Source organism: Callorhinus ursinus, unplaced genomic scaffold (assembly GCF_003265705.2).
Source record: "Callorhinus ursinus isolate GAN/ISIS: 27379988/994484 unplaced genomic scaffold, GSC_fseal_2.0 scaffold5, whole genome shotgun sequence".
NCBI lineage: Eukaryota > Metazoa > Chordata > Mammalia > Carnivora > Otariidae > Callorhinus > Callorhinus ursinus.
The window spans coordinates 81,847,765-81,869,988 of record NW_027397067.1 but is presented as its reverse complement, the minus strand read 5'-3'; the positions used below and the strand labels follow the sequence as shown (position 1 = coordinate 81,869,988).

General features: G+C 59.8%; 3 protein-coding genes across 21 annotated transcripts in view; all 3 read left to right on the top strand.

Annotated features, from left to right (window-relative positions):
* Positions 1-1,396: 1,396 nt before the first annotated feature.
* Positions 1,397-11,495, top strand: LYNX1 (Ly6/neurotoxin 1). 19 transcript variants are annotated; one of them, XR_012378388.1, is made up of 7 exons: positions 1,489-1,579; positions 5,406-5,520; positions 6,543-6,629; positions 6,893-6,946; positions 7,164-7,265; positions 7,474-10,287; positions 11,100-11,495. XR_012378388.1 is itself a non-coding variant. In XM_073893304.1 (6 exons), the coding sequence occupies exons 2-6, from the start codon at positions 5,442-5,444 to the stop codon at positions 7,668-7,670; spliced, it is 519 nt and encodes a 172-aa protein (XP_073749405.1). In that variant the 5' UTR covers positions 1,444-1,503; positions 5,406-5,441; the 3' UTR covers positions 7,671-11,495. The 19 variants fall into 19 exon arrangements, 18 of the variants coding, with proteins under 18 accessions (XP_073749422.1, XP_073749412.1, XP_073749405.1 ...); XM_073893304.1 differs by having other exon boundaries at positions 1,444-1,503; positions 7,474-11,495; XM_073893303.1 differs by having other exon boundaries at positions 7,474-11,495.
* Positions 7,850-17,705, top strand: SLURP2 (secreted LY6/PLAUR domain containing 2). The gene is made up of 4 exons (XM_073892679.1): positions 7,850-7,904; positions 7,945-8,019; positions 16,286-16,384; positions 16,648-17,705. Exons 1-4 carry the CDS (start codon positions 7,850-7,852, stop codon positions 16,782-16,784), a joined length of 366 nt encoding a protein of 121 aa, XP_073748780.1. The 3' UTR covers positions 16,785-17,705.
* Positions 17,706-21,317: 3,612 nt separating this feature from the next.
* The window catches only part of LYPD2 (LY6/PLAUR domain containing 2), a 1,900-nt gene continuing 993 nt past the window's right edge, over positions 21,318-22,224 (top strand). The window contains exon 1 of the mRNA XM_025870546.1: positions 21,318-21,406. Coding sequence (XP_025726331.1) covers positions 21,349-21,406 — 58 coding nt within the window. The 5' untranslated portion in view covers positions 21,318-21,348. The remainder of the gene's footprint in view (positions 21,407-22,224) is intronic.

The following is a 22,224-nucleotide window of genomic DNA, read 5'->3' as shown; positions in this document are numbered from 1 at the left end:
TTGAGGTCTTTGTTGTGCCTCGTTGTACAGCTGGGCTTCCAGCATGCAGCCGAGTGAGAACCATCAGAGGCCCTGCTCTGCTCTGGCGAGTGTGGGCCCTTGCTCTGTCTTTCCAAACTGAATAGATGAACTGTAGGTTTTCTGCAGGTGCCTTTATCAGGCTAACACAGGTCCCCCCTGTTCCTAGTTTGCTGAGAGGTTGGTTGGTTGGTTGGCCGGTTGGTTTAAACAGAAACGGACATGAGATTTTGTCAAACGTTTTTCCCAAATCTATGCAGATGGTCGTCTTGTGGATGTGGTGAATCACACTCGATCTTCAATGTCAAACTGGCATTGTTCTTTGTCATGTTCTATTTCCTTTTCTCTATTATTGGATTCGTTTGCTACACTTACGTTCATACCTTTTACAGCTAAGTCCAGGAGAGACGCCGGTCTGCTGTGGTTCCCTGTAACGTCTGTGTCTGGTTCTGGTCTCAGAAGGATGGTGGCTCCCAACGAGTGGGCACAGCCCTCCTTCTCCAGAAGGGGTCGGAGAGTGTCGGTGTGCGTCTTTCTTTCAGTGCTTTGTAGGGACGCCTGGGAGCTCAGTCGGTGGAGCGTCTGCCTTCGGCTCAGGTCATGATCCCGTGGTCCTGGGATCGAGCCCCACATCGGGCTCCCTGCTCCGCGGGGCGTAACCTGTTACGTATTTCCTGTCGAGTGAGCGCTGCGGGCCTGTGTGTGAGGGGCCTGGCCCGAGTCACCTAAGTTGTAGGACGCATTGGTGTAATGTTGTCATGTTCTGATGTCCCCTTTCTCATTCCTGCCTTTTGTGGTTTGTCTCGTCTTTTCTCTTTTTTGATCAGTCTACACAGAGGTTTAAAAATCATATTGATGTTCTCAAAGAGTCAGCTTTCGGTTTGACTGATCTTCCCTATTGTTTTTCTTTCGCTACCTCATTGTGGTTTTTTCCCCCTTATTTTTATTATTCCCCTTATTTTGCTCCCTTGGGGTTTGCTTTGCTCTTGTTCTAGTCTCGCTGTGTTGAGAGCTTTCTGGTTTTCTAACGTGACCATTAGCCAGAACACTCCCTTTCCAAATACTGCTTTAGCTGTGCCCACTAACTTTGCCGGGTTGTGTTTTCACTTTCATTGGGCTGGAAATTCTTTCTCGTTTCTTTTCAAATTTCTCCTTTGACCCATCAGTTATTTAGAAATGCGCTGCTCAGTGTCTAAATATTTGGCAGATCTTACACATATTTTTCTGTTCCTGGCTTCTAATATAATTCCACTGTTGTCTAAGGAAACAATTCGTATGATCTCATCCTTGTAAATGTACTGAGATTTGTCCCACGGCCCAGTGCACAGGCTGTCTTGGAAAATGCTCTGTCCCCCCACCCCTGCAGGCTGCAGGGCTCCCTGCACATGAAGCAAGTAGCTGTGTTGCTCAAGTCCTCTCTGCCCTTACCGATTCTGCTCACTTCTGCTCTCGGATCCTGAGAAAGGAGAACTGAAACCTCCGACTGTAAGTGTGATTTTCCTTTCCTCTCCTCAATTTTGCAGGCTACAGTGCTTCGTGTGTTCCCAAGTTCAACTGTCAGGTAAGTAAACATTTAGGATTGCTCTGTGCCTTTCCAGACCGACCCCCTTGCAGTTATAGAATGTCCCTCTTCTTTGCTGGTTATTTTCTCTGCTCTAGACGCCCTTTGTCTGGTGTGACTGCGGCCACCCTTCTTTCTTTTCCTCCATGTTAACGTGTATCTTTCTCTTGCACGTTCAGCCCGCTCGGGTCTGTACAGAGCGGCGGGCTTCTTGAGGACAGCACGTGTGTGGCTCTGTCTCTGCTTCTCTCCGGGGGTTTGGACCGTGGAGCAGGTGCTTTGAGTCTGTTCTCCTGCCACTGTCTTCTCCTTGGCCCCCAAGCTCTTCCCTCTCTCACCCCTTTCTCTGCCTTCTCTTTGACTCACAGATTAATTTTTTCTGGTCCCTTTAATCTCCTTTGTTGCTTTCTTACATAGAGCTCTTTGATTTTGCTTTTCATTCTCTTTCTGTGTGTGTGTGTGTGTGTGTGTGTGTGTGTGTGTGTGTGTGGTTGCTTTAGTGTCTATAGTGCACATCTTTAACCTATCACAGTCTGTGTTCCAGAACGAAGCCGGCTCACCTGCAGGAAATAAATGGACAACTGTGCATTTCCCTTCTGCCCAGGACCGTGTGGCTACTACGGTCATACAATTTACTTCTGCATTTGCTAAACATCTCTTAGTAGAGTGTTACTGCTTCTGCTCTAAGCAGCCAATTAGCTTCTAAAGTAATTTCAAAATAAGAAAAAAGTACCTTCTCTTTCCCATTTCTACTGTTTCCACTCCTCTGTGCAGACTTGTGTCCCAGAGGCATAATTTACCTTCTGCCTGGGGTCGGAGGGATGGGGACTCCACGCCCCCTCACGCCCCCTCCACGTTCCCTCCGTGCCCCTTGCACGCAGCCCTGCGGGGACTCTCCACGCCCCCTGCATGCAGCCCTCAGGGAGGACTCTCCACACCCCTCACGCAATCGGGGGATGGGGCGACTCTCCCCCGCCCCCGCCGCCCCCCCCCCGCATGCCCCAGCACAACCCCTGCAAGGATCCTCCACACCCCCTGCACGCCCCCTGCACGCCCCTCCACGCCCCCTGCGAGGAACCTCCACACCCTCTCCACGCCCCCTGCACCCCGCCCTGGTGGGGGGGGCTTTGCCTGCCCTGTCCCCTGCACTTTCAGACGCTCCAGGCGCTGCTACAGTCTGGCCTGGGTTCTGGGGTTCCAGACGTCGCCTCTCCGTGCGGCTAGCTCACCCAGACCGCTGCGCGCACTCTCCCGCGCGCCCTCAGGGTCCCCCGCTGTCGCTGCTTCTCCGCACTTGCCTAAGACGTGCTCTGGCCTGGTTTTCTTCATATTTCTTTTGCTTAGGGTTCATTGAGTTTCTGGGTCCCATGGGTTTATACTTATCAACAAATTCGGGAAAATGTGGCCATTATTTCTTGGAACTATTTTTTGTCTTCCTCGCCTGTTCTCTGGGACTCCGGTGACACACACGGGGCGCTAGAAGCTGTGGCCACGTTGCTCCCCGCTGCGCTGTCCCCGCTCATCCTGTTTCCTGGCATCCTCTGCCTGATGCTCTGTCCTCAAGCCCGCTGATCTTTGGCTCGCAGACTCAAACGGGATGTTAATCACCCCCCACCCCCCGCAGCATGTTTTTCATCACAGACCTATTTTTCATCTTTAGAAATTCAATTTGTATTTTTTTATTTCCCCCGGGTCCCCGACACAGTCATGCTCTCCTCTATCTGCTTGAATATAGGAAATATGATGTCTGTTTTGATGCACGTGCTCACTATAGGCTGTGTCATTTGTGAGTCTGTTTCTAATGATTTTTTTCTGCCCACCATGGGCCACATTTTCCTGCTTCTTCGCATACCTGATGGTGTTTTCAATTGGGTGTCAGGCACTTAATCAGATGAATTTTACGTTGTGGGATGCTGGCTCCCTTTCTCTTTTGAGTTTTGTCTCAGGTCGCAATGAAGTTACTTGGAGATGATTGGACCCTTTCGAGGCTTGCATTTAGGCTTCGTTAGGTGGGACCAGGTGTGATCCGTAATCCAGGCGAGTAGTCCCCACGATTAAGGCAATTTCCTTCTGAGCACTCTGCCCAGTGACCCCATATTTTCAGGTCTCTGCTCCCGGCTCACACAGGCGAACCCCCAGTGCTGTGCGACTCTGGGGACTGTTTTGCCTGCTCCTTCTCAACAGCTCCCTCTGCTCACCTCCTAGCTCTTTCCTCTCTCCCCTTAATCTGAGCTCTGCCCGGTGAATTCCGGCTGCCCCGGCCTCCCGGACTGACTCTCCACTTGTCTCCTCCATCAGGGAGAGCGTGCGCTCTGTTTGGTTCCCCCCCACCCCCGCCCCCTGAGGCAAAACCTGCACTTCTTTTCTTAGAAGCCCCTTCCTCCAGCATCCCTGCCTCTGCTGGCCTGTCATGCAATGTCCAAAAAGTGCTGCTTCATTTGTTCTCCCTTTTTTGGTTGCTTAAGACAGGGCGGTAAGGGGCACTTGGGTGGCTCAGTCGTTAAAAGTCTGCCTTCCGCTCAGGTCATGGTCCCAGGGTCCTGGGATCGAGCCCCGCATGGGGCTCCCTGCTCTGCGGGAAGCCTGCTGCTCCCTCTCGCACTCCCCCTGCTTGTGTTCCTGCTCTCGCTATGTCTCTCTCTGTCAAATAAATAAGTAAAATCTTAAAAAAAACAAAAAAACTAAAGGATGTTATTCACAATGGATGAATGAACACATTCTTTAAAAAAAAAAAAAGAAAAAAAATGAAACATTTAGGGCCCATGAAAATTTTAAATTTTGCCCAAAACAGAAAAGCTAAACGCTGAAGTAAAGTTATATAAGTAAAAAACAGTTATTTAATATTGATGTTATTATGGTTGGAGGGGGTCCATGAAATAATGGGATCCTTTCAAGGCTTGCCTCTACACTTTGCTAGATGGGACCAGGCGCGGGGACTGAAGCCCAGAAATGCTAGGTAAAATGCGGAAGTCATTCAGCAGCTAAGGCAGGGCGAGGTGGGACCCAGGCAGGCTGAAGAGGGAGCCAGGTCCAGGGGTCACTGCGCCCTGGGACGGCTCCAAGCAGCACCTCTGTTGAACTGGGCTCAAGGAATAGGGCCCGGGTGATGGCGTGGGCAAGGGGGCAAAGTGCATCTGGCAGAAGCAGGGGGGTGGATAGGGAGAGCCAGAAGTTTCAGCGGGGTGACTGCGGCCAGACCCCGTGGAGATAGCTCCTGAATGGTGCACGTGCATCTGAGGATCGCGTGGGTATCACTGTGGGGCCGTACTTCTCGGTTCCCGAGGTACGCGACTCCAGGGCTGGGGTTTGAGTCCACGTGGGCGGGGGGCCGCGGGCTGAAGCGAGACCCGAGGGGGTGGGGGGTGGAGCCTGGGCGGACCTGGGGCGGGGGCGGAGACAGCGGCGCCGGGGCGGGGCTGAGACTGGGCGGAGCTGCGGCGTGACCGAGACGAAACGGGGGGGGCGGAGCTGGGCGGAGCCAAGATGAAATGGAGCCGGGGGCGGATCTGGGCGGAGCCGGGGCGGGGACTGGGCGGGGCTGGGAAGGGGCGGGGCGGGGCGGGGCAGGGCGAAGACTGGGCAGGGCTGGGGCGGGGCCGAGACTAAGTGGAGCCGGGAGTTGGAGCAGGGGAGGGGGCGGGGCCGGAGCGGGGTTGGGACGGACTGGAGGGGGCGGGCGGGGGGGGCGGGGCGGAGACAGGAAGGAGCTGGCGAGGGGCGGGCCAGGGCCGGGTCCGGGGAGGGTCCAAAGCCGGCCGGGGGTGGGCCGGGGCGGGGCGGGGCGGGGCCTTCTGCAGTGAGCTCACGCGCAGTGCGTGGCTTCCAGCGGCAGAGACTGCGGAGGGGTATTGCAGCGTGGTCAATGCGGGGCGCTCGGGCCATCGCGCTGTCAGACCGAGCGGTCGGCGAGTGGCGGCGGGTGAGTCCCGGGCGCAGCGGAGGTACGGTGTGCTGAAGGTCACTGTTGAGGTCACCCCGAAACCTTCCCCCTCTGCTTGGGACGGCAGTCTTTGGGGCGGAGCTCTACGGGAGGGGGCGGGAAGCGCTGGAGCCGCAGGCCTGGCCTCACTCAGGCCTTTGACATCCTGAAATGGGATGGATGCCTCACTCAGGCATTTGACTCTTGGGAAATGGGGCCTGGAAGAAGTGTTGGTTTGATGTTCTCGGGGAGGGCGGAGTCTAATTTAGTCCCCTGGGGTGGGGACGCTGTGCACCCCCCACCAATCCCGAATATCCCCGCAGGGCGGAGGGGAGTCGTAGTCCAGATTTCCTCCAACCCCTTACCATTGATTGAATGTCTTCATCCCAAACACCATATGGAAACTGGGAAGTTAGTTCTTCCTGCTGTTTTGCCCAAGGGCCCCTCTGGAACACATTCAAAGCGCCCTTCCCCCACCGCCTGATCAGAGCTCATCACTGCCGGGAGCTCCCCCTGTGGCCAGGGACTCGGACCTGAAAGGCCCAAGTAAGGCTGGGCTCTGGAGGTCTTCCTGGGAAAGCGGCCCCCACCTGGGCCCTGAAAGGAGCAGAAGTGGGGGACCCACTCAGGGATACCCCAGTGTTGTGGTTTTGGAATATAGGTGAGGTTTGGTGGGGTGGGGTCTGGAGCCCACGACCAAGAAAGAATTCTTGAGAGGTCTTTGGTGCAAAATGGTGGTTTTATTAAAGCCTGGGGTCGGGACCATGGGCAGAAGGAGCTATCCTGGGGTTGTGAGGAGCAATTGATTATATACTAAGGGGTTGGTGGAGGGAAGGAAAAACGGAGGTTTTCAAAAGACCTTTCATATGCTAAAGAGGACCTACAAGATACTGGAGGCCTTGCTGTTGTCAAGGGTTTTTTTTCCCTGTAGTAAAGCAATAACATTAAGACAGTTGGGAGCTTCTTGGAACAATATCCCATATCCTACCCAGGAGTGGGGGCCGGGGGGAGGTTGCTAGGTGTTCGCTTATGCTTTGTCTTCAGCTCGCCTTCATCACCAGGAGCAAAGAGGAGGGGAAGCAGTGAAGAGAGATCCACCCCTGGGGCCCAGTCCTGCACTCAGGGCCTTAGGTGAGGATAGGGCCCCTGCATGAACTACCCCCCCCGCTTCAGTCTGCACAGGTCTGCACAGGACTCCTCTGCCCAGGTCCCCTGGGGTCCCTCAGTCCCCGTGGTGACCACCTGTCTTTGTCCCCCTCTCTGCAGGACTGCCGTGCCTCCAGTAAACCAGGAGCTCCGGGACAGCAGGGGGGTGGTCTGCCCCCCCTCCCCCCGCCCCAGCCCCAGCGTGGATTGTTCACCTAACCACTCCCACTCTGTCCTCTGACCTCCAGCCATGGCGCCCCTGCTCACCCTGTTCCTGGTGGCCCTGGTGGGCCTCCCTCTGGGTAAGACGGATGGAGAACAGAAGGATGGACAGCCCCATGTTCGGGGGCAGGTGGGCCAGAAGTGGGGAGGGAGGCCAGAACTCCTAACCACCTCTCCTTCTAGCTGTTCTGCCCTGGGCAAGGTGATGGGACCTGGGGTCTGGTGGGCTGGAGGAGGGGCCTCTCCCTGTTCGGCGACCCACCCCACCCAGCTCCCACCCCATCCCCTGGCCCCCAGCCCAGGCTCTGGACTGCCACGTGTGTGCCTACAACGGAGAGAACTGCTTCAACCCCATGCGCTGCCCGGCCATGGTTACCTACTGCATGACCACGCGCACCTGTGAGTCAGTGGGTGCCCCCAGCAGCCCTTTCTGGGAGGCGTGAGGGGTGTTCTTTCCTGCCCTTGGGAGTGTGGGACCCTGAGGAGGGAGGCTCCCACTTGCCCTAGGATTCTTTCTGGGAGCACCTGGCTGAGGGAGAACCGGCCCTAAAGGCCCTGAGCGCCAGGTTGGGCCAACCTGGGGTCCTCGCCCACCTCCCCTCTGCAGACTATACCCCGACCAAGATGAAGGTGAGCAAGTCATGTGTGCCCAGCTGCTTCGAGACGGTGTATGATGGTTACTCCAGACACACCTCTACCACCTCCTGCTGCCAGTATGACCTCTGTAACAGCGCTGGCCTCTCCGTCCCTGGGACCCTGGCCCTGGCCCCCATATTCCTGGCTACCCTCCGGGGTCTGCTCTAAACCCCCGCCCCCCACCCAGACCCACTCAAGGACAAAGTTCCGAGAGGCTCAGCCCTACCCTTTCACCCTGCACACGCCACCCACCTTCTGCACTCCCAGAGACCCCCCCCACCCCCCACCCAGCCACACCCAGGACTGCCTGCTGGAGTGCCCACCGCCCTGGGCCTCGCTCCCAGACCATGACCTTCCATGCCCGGGAGGTTGATGTGGGATCAGCCCTCCCAAAGGCGTCTGGCAAAGTGTGCTGCTTAGTTGGGGTCCTCAGTTGGCTGAGGAACACTGATTTGCAGGGAGACTTGGCCCACCTTCGTGGCAGCTCTGGGAGCAAGGCCCTGCCACAGTCTGCGCAGTAAGTGCGGGGAGGCACAGGGCAAAGTCGGGACAGGTGGGGGACCATCCTGGGAAGAAGGGCTTGCTGGGGCACCAGGAGGGCGGTCTCTGGTCTGCCTGAGGCCAGGAGCTGCCCAGGGTAGGTGTGGCATAGAGGGCCATGTGAGGAAGGCCTTTGTCCCTGTCACATGTCCCACGTAGGAGTGCCAGGAAGCCTGGTGTATCCAGGCAGCCCTTGGCTGGGGGCTTGGGGGTGGGCTCATCCTAAAGAGGACCCCCGGGCCCTCAGTCCCAGAAGCCTGGTAAGAGGTTCTTCCCTTCTTGCTCTGCCAAATCCTTGACCTTTCCCCCTTCCCCACCCTGGCCTGAGGCCGGCCGGCACTTGGGGGCAGGGCAGGCAGGCGGCTATATTTGGTGGAGCCTGAGAGCTGACCTCAGGGCTATTTTCGGCAGGGAGGGAAGGAAGCTGAGTGGGGCCAAAAGAGCCTGGCCTTCAGCCCAAGCATGCCTGTTAATGGAGGGGGGTGAGCTGCAGCAGGCATCTGAGAGAATGTGCCCACCTGAGTCAGCCAGGGCTAGGGGGATCCTGGAAACCCCCCGCCCGGGGCAGAGGCTGGGAGAGGCAGGGTCTGGGCTGCAGATGACCAGGCTCCCCCGAGAAGCTGCACCCCGGGATTTCCTCTGCAACCCCAATCCCAACAACCACTGTCCACACCCTCTGGCCCCCTTCCGCTGTGGCCCGCAGGCCTGGCTGAATGAGTGCTGGCTGAGCTGGCCTTGGACCCAAAGGCTGAGCCCATCAGCCTGAGAGTCTCCACAGGACCCTCTACCCTCTGACTCCACCTGAGGCGGGAGAGAGAGGTCCACCCTGGGCTGAAGAGCTCCCTCCTTGATTTGAGGAGTGGTCTGCAGGTGCCCCCAACCCAGTGAGGCATTGGGACCCCCAAGGGCCCAAGAATTGGCATTATTTAAAGGGTACCCAGCCTAGGTGAATCTCATCCCTGGCCTGCTTTGGGAAACAAGAGTCCACCCAGCACAGCACCGCCCAGCTGGGGATATGTCTGCCCAGCACATATCCAGCCCTTATCCTGGATATAAGGGCTACCTGACCAGTGTCCCCAGCTCTGGTGTCTGTAGAGGGGCCCAGGACCCCCTTCTAGCTGTCTGGTCCTAAGTTGGCAGGATTGTGGCAAATGCCTATGTGGTGGGATTGTCCCTGGAACTCAGGAGCCCATGGCCCCCAAACGTGGCCCTCATTAGGGGGCCTGTGCTGGAGAGTCTGCCTGGAGAGCTTCACCCAGTGCCTCCAGAGCTCAAGGGATTGGGAGAGCCTGCGTGAGCCTCAGTAGGGGTCATCAGGCAGAGCTGGTTGGACCTCCCAGTAGGTCCGGGAAGATGGGCCTCATCCTGGGTGGGAAGGAGCTGCACCCCAAGGAGTGTCTGGTTAAGAACTCAGTCCCCACAGGAGACCTGGGTGTCTCCTCCCCATGAAGCCCAATTCAGTGTGAGCCCTTCCCTGGGGGAGGCTGGGAGCAAGCCAGACCCCAGCCCTGAGCTCCCACAGGTCCAGCAGGACCCCCCAGAAGGGTCAGCCTCGGGGAAATGACCCAGCTCCCCCACAGAGCTGGCTGGAAGGCCAGCAGAGGCCTCTGGATGCGGAAGCCAGCTGGAAGAAAGGGTGAACGTGGGCCTCCAGCCCTAGCCACCCTTGGCCTCCTGACTCAGAGGGAGAGGCTTGGAAGCAGTTGTTAAATTGCTTGTGTAAGACCTTTGTCCTGGGTCAGCAGGTGTCCCAGGCCACAGCTGGGAGGAGCATAGGATCAGTCCTCCCTCCCCTCAGTGGGTGATGAAGTTAGAGGCCTGCCTGGCCACCTGTGGGCTCTGGGGTCACTGAGAGCAGGGACCTGGGCTTGCTGCAGTATGGGGGTGCCTCTTATACCTGCCTTCTGTCCCCATCTGTCCATCCTCCGCTGTGACCTGGTCCAAACCCAATACCCACAACATTGCACCCGGCCCGCAGGATAATGCCCCCGCCCCACCCACCTACCCACAGGCCCCTAGCCGGCTGGGCTGCCTTCAGAACCCAGCACAGAGCCCTCGGGAGGCCCTCAACTACTACGGGGCCGGCCCCTGGTGGGAAGCCTGTGTCACTGAACTCGAAGGGCAGTGCCAGTGGGGACGGCACTCACGAGGACGGGAGCTGACCTCTGTGGCTTCCCTTGTCCCGGCTGCAAGCACTCCGTGTCCACCCTGCAAGGTGTGAACCATTACCACACCCCCATTACAGGTGAGGAAGCTGAGACCCAGCGTGACCGGGGTGCCCAAACACCACACCCCTGCCCCACTGTGCAGAGTCTTCTCCCACCAGCTGGGAGACTGCATCCCTGAGCCCGGGGTGGGGCAGCCGAGGAGGGGGATTGTAAACTGAAAGCGATCTGAGCCTGTGAAATACTTCTAAGAGCTTAGGGTCAGGAAAGCTCTAGAAGGATAAGAGTGGAACCAGAGATCCGAGGAGCCCTGAGGCCCCCAGGCAGGCGTCCAGCCCTGTGTCTGTGTCCCGGACCGTGGGCTGGGGTCACAGAGAGGATGGCACAGGGGCAGCGGGCTGCCCCCAGGCAGTGGGCATGTCCGCTGTGGGGATCCCTCCAGCGGAAGTGAGTACCCCCTCAATGTGGATAGATGCTCGGGCTCCCCGAAGCTCTCTGTGGTGTCCCAGGTCTGGAAGCCGCCTGAGCGTCTCGGTGCCGTACCGCCGCCTGTGGCTACCCTCAGAGCCCAGCTGAGGAGCTGAGGCTGCAGGCGCTGACCCCGGGGGCACAGGTTGGCGTCTGCAGCCAGAGGCAGCTCCAGAGCTGTGCATGCAGCCTAGCCCCCGCTGCGTGCAGAAGGCACCAGGAAGGGGTGCATCCAGAGCGCCAGCCCCGCCAGCCCCACCAGCCCCGCTGCTGGTGCCCTGGTGCTGGGCGGGGGATGGGGAGGCTGGACCAACCGCCCCATCTCCCTTGGCAGTGGCTGATTTGTTTGTTAAACATGTATCTTACCTCTGAAAAGGGTACAAAGAAACTGGGACACCTCTTTCTTTCTCCTGCCCCCCCTCAGTGAGTTCTGTTGGGTCCTACAACTCGGGGTGCCTGGAGGTCACCACTCCTGTCACTGAGCCTCAGCTGTCTCATTGATAGAGTGGGAATGATGGTTCCCACCAAGCCGAGGCCTCGGGGGGGTGGACGAGGCTGTGGGAGTACGTGCCCAGCCCAGGGCTTAGCACACAGGAGGCCTCCGATGGACAGACGGACGGATCGGTGGGAGGTCCCTCTTGCCTTCATGCCACTTGCGAGGTCTGGGCACTGCCAGCAGCTCATGCTAACCCCTAGCCCTGATTCTGACCTTGACCAGCATGAGAATCCGCCCTCAGGCCAGGGTGCCCTCCTTGGCTCACTCTAGCCCTCAGAGAGGCCCCCTCAGTGTCTCGAGTGTGTGAATAAATGGATGAATAAATGTGTCTGCCCTTGGTCAGTCCTCACCAGCCACCTTGGCCCGAGCTCAGCTCCCTCTGTCCGGTCTGGTAGGGCTGGTCCTGCCGGCTGTGTGGGTCCTGGACTCCAGTTCACCCTGGCTCATCCAGTTGTCCCTGGAGCCAGGGCTGGCCCAGGGCAAGGGGACGACCCGCGGGAGGGGAGCGAGCCGGAGAGGCAGGAGGTTTCTGGGGCTCCAGGGAAAGCGGCAGGCCCACCAACTCACCCAGCCGCTTCCTTAGAGAGGGGTCCCTAGAGAAGGCTGGAGAGGGCCGGGGGAGGGAGGCGCGACCCCAGGAACCCACCTACCAGCCCGGCTTTCAGGCTCCTCCACCTGGGAGCAGGGTCTGAATCCACCCAGCCCCCAGCCCTGAGGAGCCCACCAGATAGAGTGGCCAACAAACACCACTCAGCAGCCAGAGCTTACGCACAGAGCTCCGCGGGTGGGCAGCGTCGACGCCCTGTGGATGCCCCCATCCTGCTCCAGCCCCCGCCAGCTGTGGCAGAACGGTGTGGCTGGCGGACGTGTGCCCTTTTGGCTCTCACTCATCATGGGACCCTTTTAAATACCTCTCTGCTACCCGTCCCCCCGCCACCGGGCAAACAGCTGCAGGTCTTGGGTCCTGCAGTGTGAGCTCGGTGACGCCATGAGCCTCCATGACTCCTAGCAAGGCAGGCGAGCCCCCCACGGCCACTTCTGGACAAAGGCCCATCTGACAGGCAGGACCACCGAGGACGCCCATGTTCTGCCTCTGCGGAGAGTACTGGTCATCGAACACCCAGGGGGCAGTTTTGGCTGGCCCTAAGCTTCGCTGGCATGTTGAGGGGGAAGGGTGAGCTCAGGCCCGTGCTGGACCCTCGTTCCAGTTCCTCGCAGGAAAACCAGAGTCTGTGAGCTGAGGGTCCGCCCTGTGCCAGGTGGTCTTACCTGATCCCCACCCTGCAACCTGATGGGCAAGGAAGGAGGTCTGCGTGATAAACTGGGCTTGCCCTAGGGCCTGGGGGCTGGGTGGGCCCCAGCCTGGCTTCGTGGCTGAGTCAGCTGCCAGGTGAGTCAGACGGCGGAGTTGGCGGGTGCGGGGTGGGAGCAGCAGGTATAAGATGGCAGCCGGGTATCCCGGGAGCCAGCCTCACCCCAGGAGACCATGCGGCTGCTCCCTGGGCTCTTGCTGGCCGCTGCCTTGAGCCTGGAGCTGGGTGAGTCCAGGGGCCACCTCCTCCCCCACTGCTCTAAGCCGGTCCCCCAACCCCAGTCACCACTGAGCCCTGCACTGTGGCTCCTCACCCCAGGGAAGCCCAATTCCTGCGCCCTCCGCCCCTTTGGGCGCTAGACCCTCCCCACCTGCCACCTCCTACCCGCTGCTTGTGGACAGCACTCAATAGTTCTCCCCCACCCCTCCTGGACCCACAGGCCCATCAGCCAAGCGCTCAGTGCTGTCCTTGTCCCTGCAAAGGCTGCCCACCTCCCAGCGCCCTGCCCCGAGCTTGACAGCCCTGTCCCCCCCACCTCCCCCACAGGCTTCTCCGACTCAACAGTGACCCCCCCACAATGAGTGTGAGGGCCCTCTTCCAGCTCTACCTGGCCTGCACCTGTTTCCTAGGACCACCCTCTTCTGGCCCCCTCCTAAATCTCTTCTGGCTGAGACGCGGGTCTCTCCTCCCTTGCTCAGGCTTCCTTCTGGGGCCAATTCCCCACTCTGGCCATTGCCGTATTCGGCTGTGCCCAGGTCTGCTATCGCTGGCCCCATCCTGTCCAGCTCCAGGCCCATTGGACCAGATGCCTTCCTGAGGGCTTCTTGGGGACCTCTCCTCAAAGGGGGCTGCCCACAATCTGGTCTCACCTTCCTACCGCACCCGAGGTGGGATGGCATCTCCAGCCGCCCACCCAGAGGCCCGAACAAAACCAGCTAGACCCCCAATCCAACCGCAACCAGCCCCACCCCACCCCCAGCCCTCACCTGGCAAGGCTTCTGTCTACATCTGGGTCAGCACCCTCCCCATGGCCTGCGGCCCTAAATGAGATAGAGCGAGTGTCTGGATGGCCCCTGGCATGGGCATCGGGCTCCACCCAGCACTGGGATCTGCCGCTGTCTCACCTGCGGGAACCCTCCCCAGGCCCGGGCTCTTGCAGGCTCTCTGTTCGGTGGGGAAGGTCTGGGAGGCTCAGGACCCAGGTCTCCTCAATGAGCCCTAAGAACTGTCCCAGGGTCATCGGTGTGGATGGACAGGGATGGGGAAAGACTTTGTCACCACCAGGGCTGTCACAGGGGTTGCGTGGCATCCAGGAGTGGCCACCCACAGGCCCCTCCTCCCTCCCCTGGCTCAGCCCAGGTCCAGTGGATCACAGGCGCCCCACATGCCACAGCATTGCTGGTGTCCTCTCCCTGCTCCCCAGGAGAAGCACACCTGTCCCCCCTGGCCACATGCCAGCCCTGCTTCGGAGTGAAGAGGGATCAGAGTGGGAGGTGTCTGCAGCACAGTGAGCCAGGATAGGACACGAGCCTGGTCAGCGGCACCCACAGCCCTGCCACCAGGCTGCCCTTCCTTCCTTCCTTCCTTCCTTCCTTCCTTCCTTCCTTCCTTCCTTCCTTCCTTCCTTCCTTCCTTCCTTCCTTCCTTCCTTCCTTCCTTCCTTCCTTCCTTCCTTCCTTCCTTCCTTCCTTCTTCCTTCCTTCTTCCTTCCTTCCTTCCTTCTTCCTTCCTTCCTTCCTTCCTTCCTTCCTTCCTTCCTTCCTTCCTTCTTCCTTCCTTCCTTCCTTCCTACCTTCCTTCCTTCCTTCCTACCTTCCTTCCTTCCCTCCACAAAGCTCTCCTGAGCCCCACTAGGTACAGAGGAGGATGCTCTGGCGGCACGGAAGAGTGGGTGAAATACCCCACCCATGTCCTTCATGTCGGAGGCAGTGGGGGTAGGGAGGGAGCCCTGAGCAAGATCACATGGGGCAGGGACACTGTCACCAGCTGGAGCAGAGGTGCCAGCAACTCGGGGTGGGCATGTCAAAGGAGGAGCCATCAACTCTGCCTGGAAATCCAGAAGGCCTTCTTAGAGGAGGTGGCATATTGAGCTGGGACCTGTTTTGCCTGGACGGCAGAAGGAAGAGCATGGGCAAAGCAGGGAGGCATTTGGGAGGCTGAGCAGATGAGAGCGGGAGGCAGGAACTGCATTTCTCACGGGGCCGGCGTACCTTTGGGGCACAGACACCCCGGCTTTCCAGGTGACAGTCCCCTGTCTGTCCATTAGGTGGCCATACTCAGCTTACCACACCCTCATCGGGTTTGATGTGAGGGTGGCTTCAAGCCGCTTTGATGGGCTTTGTGACATGAGCTGTTACCTTTCCTGGTCACCTGTGGGGTCTCAGATTGCTCTGTGGGGCTGGCAGACAAGTCAAGGCTGATGGTGGGCACATTCCCATGGTGGAGATTTCCTTGTCTCCATTACCCACTCTATGGTTCTGGGAGGAGGCCACCCACAACCCCAGGGGTTGAGCAGAGGGCTCAGGGCTGGTCAGGAGGTGCGGTGTGTCCCTGCCCAGTGTGTGTGTGTGTGTGTGTGTGCCCGTGCACACTATGGTTTGGTGAAAGTGTGCAATGCATCATCGTGGCCACGAACCCAGGTCTGAGAATTGTGCTGATCTGGGGCAGATCCATGGCAACGGTGATGGCGGGGCTGGGGCAGCCTAGCAGAGGCCCGAAGGACGGACTGGGGGGTGGGTGGGGCGTGAGCGCACTGCCCTGGACTGTGGCACAAGCTTCCTGGGGCTCCGAGCCCGCACATGGTGAGCGTGCATGGTGCGGGCCTCACAGCTCGTTCCACTGGCTCTGTGCCTGGGAGCATGCTGTGTCTGCACATGCAGAAGGCCAGAGCAGGCCTGGGCACCGTGGCTCAGGACCTGGACAGAAACCCGGAGTGCAGGAACCAGAGAAGGAGACGCAGGGAGGGAGGGAGGAAGTTCGAGGCAAGAAACATGGCAGGGGGGTACAGAGGGACAGAGAGCCCCACGAAGTGCCCACGTGCGAGGACAGGGCTGATGGGCAGATCTGCCAGACATTTCTGGGATGAACTTGGTATTTCCAAAGCTTCCAGGTTGTCCTCATAGAAAAAACGTCAACCAGAACTGTGCCAGCCTCCCTCCCGTCCCTTTCATTGTCCAGCTTTTCTGTCCCCCTTGCTTCCCCATTCCCCACGGAGGCTGGGGAGGCCCCACCACTACAGCCACCACCACCAAAGGTGGCTGTGGGCCTACGGGGTCCTGCTCAGGCCCCACAGAGGGAACATGGGCATGGCCATGTCTTGGGGAGCCCTCACCACCTTCTCCCATCCCAAAGTCCCCCCAACCCTCAGCTCCTGTGTGAGGCCCCTGCTCATCCACTCCCCTGGGGGGGGGCACACAGTGAACCCGGGAAGACCCCATCCTGCCTCCCAGCCCAGTGCTGTCCTGGGTGCACGGACTCAAAGAGCCGCCTCCCGCTGCAGCTGTCCCTGCTGTGGCCCTGGGCCTGACCACCTGCACCCTGGGAAGAGCAGTCCAGCAGGATGGCAGGGCAGAGGGCCAGGACCTTATCCAGCCCCGGGCTGAGGCTTGGGACATGGTGACCTCCCCGCCCCTATCTGAGAGGTCTGAAGGGATTGGGCACCCCAGGATGCAGGCCTAGGGTCCTGAGGATGAGAGGGGGCACTGGGTGGGAAGAGAGGGTGCTGTTAGGCGGGCGTTGCCTGTACCTGTGTCCCTCTCTGTCTGTGTGTCCATTCACCCGTCTCTCCACCCACCCCTGCAGCCCGAGCCTTGAATTGTCACCAGTGCAAGGGCTTCGGAGGGTGCCTCAATGCGTCCAGATGCCCCTGGGGCTCCAACTACTGTGTCAGCATCGGCACCCGTGAGTAGGGGATGCGCGGGGTGGGCCAGCCGTGCCCTCCTTGCCCAGGAGAGGAGACCCAGGCTCAGAGCGGGCAGAGCTGAGCCAGGCTCCCAACAAGTCAGGAACAGGGTGAGGGGAGCATCCACTGACCTCAGATCAGGAAGGGACCCAAGGGAGGGGGCCGGTTACGCCCAGGCTGGGGGACTGACTCTCGGCTTGGTGGTGGGGGGGGCAGGGCGCACGGGCAGCTCAGAGCCTCAGGGAGCTTCTGTCCACCCCAGGAGTCCCCCTCAGCGTCATTGACCTGCCTCTGGTGACCAAATCGTGCTACAGCGGCTGTCCGGACATCCCCAGCCTGGGCCTGGGCCCCGACGTGTCCATCGTCTGCTGCCAGTACAGCCTCTGCAACACTGACTGACCGCCGTTCCCCCTCAGCTGTCCCCCCACTCACAGAGCTGACATGTGCCCAGACCCCCAGGCAGACGCTGCTCCCCAGGCAGCTGAGCCGGGCCACCAGGGCTGGGGAGACGCTCGAGGAGCGTCCCAGGGCAGAGCAGCAGCTCGGAAGAACTAGAGGTGGCCCTGGGCGGGGAGGGGGAGGGGCGCTTGGGGGAACTGGAGAGGGGAGGACGGCAGGAACAGAGCAGACAGGCGCCCCCACCCATGCACAGGTGCATGCGCGCACCCGCACCCCCGCACCCCACCCCACACACTGGGAAACTTAATCATGGCTCCAGCCAGCCTCCAGCTGCGAAGTGGACCAAGACCCCCCCCTCCCCAGCCAGGGGGCATGGCTCCTCCCCACCACATGACCCCAGGCACAGCGCCCAGCCCTTTCCTTGTTCTTACCCCGGCCACGCTGTCATGAAAGAAAACGTGGAAAGGCCAGTGTGGTGGTGCAGCCACCCAGTGTGGGGGGTAGCGTCCCGGCAGAGAGTGACCCCACACAAAGGCACAAGCAGGACCTCGGGCCAGCAGGGCTGGGGGCACATGGGAGGGTGTCTCTCCAGACCGCGGAGTGCGTCCCCTGGTGCTGCCAAGGGCTGCACGAACCTGAGACACACGGAGAGCAAGAGGCCACATACGGAAGACCGGAAGACCACATTCTCCGTGCTTCCATTTCTTCGAAGTGCTCAGCACAGGCAAATGCGAAGAGGCAGGGAGCGGGCGAGCGGTGGCCAGGGCCTGCTGGGAATGCGCTGCTGCGCGGGGGTGGCAGCCCAAGGGCGGGGGGGGGGGGGGGTTCTTCCTAAGCCTGACTGGGGACGGTCGCAGGACCTGTGAATATACCAGAAACTTCCAGTGGGTGAATTGGATGGAATGTGAAGCATGTCCAATAAAGCTGTTACAAATTAAAAAGAGGGAAAAAAAGTGTTTGAAAGAAAAACCAGTCTGAAAATCCAGACTGAGAACGATTCATGTTTCTTGGAAAGAATATCTAAGTGAAATACATGAAAAAGTACGATACACAAAACTAAAACACAGGAGACAAAGTAAGAAATGCCTGCCATACATGTGAATACCTGTGAACACTAAAGAATACTTCCGAATCCACAAGGAGGAGCAAAGGACCTGAGCAGCAGTTTCGCCCAAAAGGAAATCAACCACACTCAGAGTCAGAAAGGAGCAAAGTCAAAATAGTGTTTCAATCGACGAGTGAGCACACAGGGAAGACAGGGTGAGGACGGGCGGGAAGCCAGCCCGCTGTGTGCCTGGGTGGAGGGGTGCCGCCCCTGGAGGGCAAGTCGCCGCAGGCATGAAACTCTAAGATGCCCCGAGAACTCTGTTGAGTGCTGGGCCCCCGAAATGTCACCAAACCCCTGTGGACGGGAGGGAGTGGCCGCCCACACAGAGCCTGCGCCTCCCCTGCTTGAGGCTCGAGAATCTGGTGAAAGGCAGGGCTCCCAATGTGGGCGCCTCGTGAGGGCTGGGTGAGCACCCTGACAAAGTAGTTCAGGACTCCTAGGCAGGGTTTCTGAGTCTAGAGGTGTAAACAGATGTCTCCTGGTTTTCGCTGAAGAGCGGATGGGCCTTGCACAAAGTTCCTGCATACCTCGTGGAAGGGTCAGGCCGTGGTGGGCGGGGAGTAGAAGCGCTGATCACATGGGCAAGGAGCCCGTGTCGGGGGGACGGCGAGGGTTCCCAGGTGTCCCCAGCTCTGTGCCTCCGAGTGCATGTCCCGCTGGAAGATGCTGGTCACAGCATAGACGGGAGCAGCCTGACTCCTGCTCATACACAGGTGGCCATACAGTAGGGCACATCCACATCTGGGTCCTTCAGGAAGCGCATGGCAGAAAGGGCTGCCTCGGGGAGAACGCTACACCCCGCACTTCCTTCACAGGGTAGAAACGTGAGCTTAGGAGTCATCGGTCTACTCTGCTGGACCCCACAGGGGAACAGGTGACCAGGAGCCGAGGACACCCCTCTGCCTTCCTGGGTTTGGCACACTGCCCAGAGGAGGCCACCCACAGGCAGCTGGAGAGGAAGCCTAGCGGGTAGATATGCAGCAGCAGAGGAGCTATAACCCTGGTCACACGCCGAGCCCTGATCCTGGTCACACACTGAGCCTGATCCTGGTCACATACTGAGCCTTGATCCTGGTCACACTCTGAGCCCTGATCCTGGTCACACTTTGAGCCCTGACCCTGGTCACACTCTGAGTCCTGACACCTGGTCACACTCTGAGCCACGATCCTGGTCACACGCTGAGCCCTGATCTTTGTCACACTCTGAGCCCTGATCCTGGTCACACTTTGAGCCATGACCCTGGTCACACTCTAGCCCTGATCCTGGTCACACGCTGAGCCCTGAACCCGGTCACAGTCTGAGCCCTGACACCTGGTCACACTCTGAGCCCTGACCCTGATCACAGACGGAGCCCTGATTCTGGTCACATGCTGAGCCCTGATCCTGGTCAAACTCTGAACCCTGATCCTGGTCACACCCTGAGCCCTGATCCTGGTCACACGCTGAGCCCTGATCCTGGTCACACGCTGAGCCCTGATCCTGGTCAAACTCTGAGCGCTGCCCCTGGTCACACTCTGAGCCCTGCCCTCGAGGCTCCTAGTAGAACTGAGGGGTGGTTGGAGACCTCTCAGCGTGGAGGCATCCTAGACAGAACCCATCCAGACTCTGACTGAGCCACATTTCTCTCCTACCTAAGTAGACAGGTGCAACTTTGCAGTACGGTTCAGCCTGGCTACCCAGGGATCAGGCAGAAACTGTAGGAGGAGCGAATGCTCAGGGGTCAGGGGTGTGTTCCAGGTGGAAAGCACGGGTGGGGCCCTTGGGTCCGAGAACAGGAGTTGGGCTGGTATGGGCTGCAGCAATGGAATTGGGCTAGACCGGAGGAGGAAGTTAGGGTGTGTGCAGTGGGTGTCTAATCCAGTTAGCTGCATCCAGCATCAGCGCCCAGTTGCAGTGTGGTGGCGTAGTGAAGTGTAAAATCAGACAAGCCCGGTTGCTGCTTGCTTTTCCTCAGCCCACGCAAGGTGATCCGCCCAAGTCAGCAGCTGCCAGGAGCATCTGATCTTATATCCAAAGTAGAGTTGTTAGTGTTGTGTGCCTCCAGAGCCATAGCAAGGAAAATAGACCCAGCAGAGGATGTGGCTGACACAGGCTGGATGCTACAGGAAAACACAAGCCTCGCCCTCAGGCTCCACCCAGTGCCCAGGGAGGCTCAAGCCCCTTCAGTTCCCACATGGAGCTGATCTCAAAGGAAAGCCAAGGACCATAAAAAGGCTGTGGGATGGGGGTGGGGGGAGAGTGCCCAGACAGAGAATTTCAACCACAGGAGGGCGGGGAGGGATGGGCATCCCTGGTGACAGGAAGAGCAGATGCAAAGTCTAGGATGGGAGTAAGATTTGGACCCTCTGAGAGAAGATGGAGGAGTTGGGCGGGGTTGCAGTGTGGCCCCAAGTGAGTCTGGGCACCAAGGCCTTGACTGCCCAGCTAGAGACCCTGGGACCTGTCAACAACCCTCCCCACCCCACCCCAGGGTTCACCCTGGCAGCTGTGGGCTTGGTGGAGGGTGTGACTGGGTTACAAGTAAGGACATCCTGGGGAGGCTGAAGTGCAGGCACTCTGGGGGAGGGGAGTGCCTGTGTGCATGTGTGTGCACATGCGTGTGCATGTGCGTGTTGGGGGGGGACCAGTGGCTGGAGCCACACTTCAGTCCTGTCTGGGCCCTGGGCAAGGACCTTCCTGTCAATTTCCTGACCTACAATGGGGCCAAGAGAGCCCTGCCCAAGGGGCAGCCCCTTTGGCTTCCTTAGAGACCAAGGGGTACCTGCTCCTTCAGTGGACACCGGGGTTAGTGTCCCCAAGGCGACCCTGGCCCCTCCCCACCTCCAACCTCCATCCAGGACCTTTCTGTTGACCCAGTACTTTTCCTGTCTTTGTGCCTATAAGCCTCTGAGTACATTTTGGCTGTTTGTCCAGGCAGCAATCTGTCCCTATATCACTATGCCCCACGAGACTACCTCAAAGGAGCTGGGGGTGGGTTGTAGGGCACCCTGCTAGCACTGAAACCCAGGACTACTAGACCCAGACTCTTCCCTGGAGATAGGCCTGGGGACCTAAGTGGGAAGGGTGCCCAGCAGAGGCAGAAACCAGGGTGGGGGTAGGGGTGGAGGAGGAAGGAGAAGGTGGGGAGCCCAGGTAAGGGGGGTCACGGAGGGAGGTGAGGGCCCCCAAACCATAGAGAGGGGCCGTCAGGGCCGGGGAGGGACCCCAGGCTGTGGGAGGTAGAGGAAGGGGCCAGGGAGGTCAGGAGCAGTACCCACAGAGGAATGGGGCATCCAGTGGAGGCGGGAGGGGCCCCAGTGGGTGGAGGGGGGCGGGTCTCTGCACCTCTGCCGCCCCAGAAAACCCAAACCCACTAATCAGCTTGGCTGACTGGTTGGGCGGCTGCACTGGGTGTCCGCTGTCCCTGCGGGCAGGCCGAAGGCGAGCGGGCCGTGGAGCGGTGTGAGGACTGGACCATGAGGGGCACACAGCTGGTGCTAGTGGTGCTGCTGGCGACCTGCAGCCGTGAGCTCGGTGAGGGGCGCAGGCAGGGGGGCCAGGGAGTGGAGGAAGGCGGGGAGACCGAGGCGGGGTGGGGAGCGAGCGTGAGCCGGGGGGAAGGGAGAGGAGGGCATGGTACCAGGGGGCCGCCCCCCAGGGCTGGGGCAGCAGCAGAACCGCGTGTCCCTGGGGGCCGTGGGCACCCCGGAAAGGCTTTAGCTGGAGAGTCATGCTCCCTGGTTCAGGGGCCATGGTGGAGGCAGGCCTCAGGGGGTGTCTTGGGGAGACCAGAAAGGCGCCGGGAACTGGGGCTGACAGGGGGTCCGAGAGAACAACTGGGGGAGACACCCCAGCCCCTCGGGGCCCCCACGTGCAACCAGAAAAGGAGCTGGGAAGAGGGGGCCCCAGCCAGAGGGGAAACTGAGGTCAACCCGAGACGCAGTGACACACAGTGGGGGAAGAGGAGCCTGTGGCCTCACTGTGCACGGACCAGCTGGCGCCAGTCAGGCTCACCGAGGCTGCTGTGGTGGGGTGGGACACAGAGCGGTGCACCCTGGGGCCCCCGCCCCTGCCGGCCCACACCCCAACCTGTCCGGGGCCTTGCGGCTCTTCCCTCCTTTGTTAAGCTGGCACCCGTGGGTGCCCCAGGCCCAGCCCGGTCCACCCTGCACCCCACACACCTCCTTGTCTGTTCCTGATGCCCACTGCCGCTCTTTGGGTGCTGCTCTTTGCTGATCAGGACCCCAAGGGGGTGTCCAGACACACCGAGGCCCTCCCTGACCCTGCCTCAGGAAGCACCTCCTTGATGCTTCCAGAGCTGTCCCCTCCGCACCTTGGCCCTGCAGGCTGAG

Excerpts from the sequence above, each read along its gene's own strand:
- LYNX1 (XM_073893304.1), top strand. The coding sequence starts at position 5,442 with ATGCGGGGCGCTCGGGCCATCGCGCTGTCAGACCGAGCGGTCGGCGAG. Across the intron at positions 5,521-6,542 it reads GAGTCCCGGGCGCAGCGGAG|CTCGCCTTCATCACCAGGAG; the intron begins GTACGGTGTGCT and ends CTTTGTCTTCAG. Across the intron at positions 6,947-7,163 it reads CCTGGTGGGCCTCCCTCTGG|CCCAGGCTCTGGACTGCCAC; the intron begins GTAAGACGGATG and ends CCTGGCCCCCAG.
- SLURP2 (XM_073892679.1), top strand. The coding sequence starts at position 7,850 with ATGACCTTCCATGCCCGGGAGGTTGATGTGGGATCAGCCCTCCCAAAG. Across the intron at positions 7,905-7,944 it reads AGCCCTCCCAAAGGCGTCTG|GAACACTGATTTGCAGGGAG; the intron begins GCAAAGTGTGCT and ends CAGTTGGCTGAG. Across the intron at positions 8,020-16,285 it reads GCCCTGCCACAGTCTGCGCA|CCCGAGCCTTGAATTGTCAC; the intron begins GTAAGTGCGGGG and ends CCACCCCTGCAG.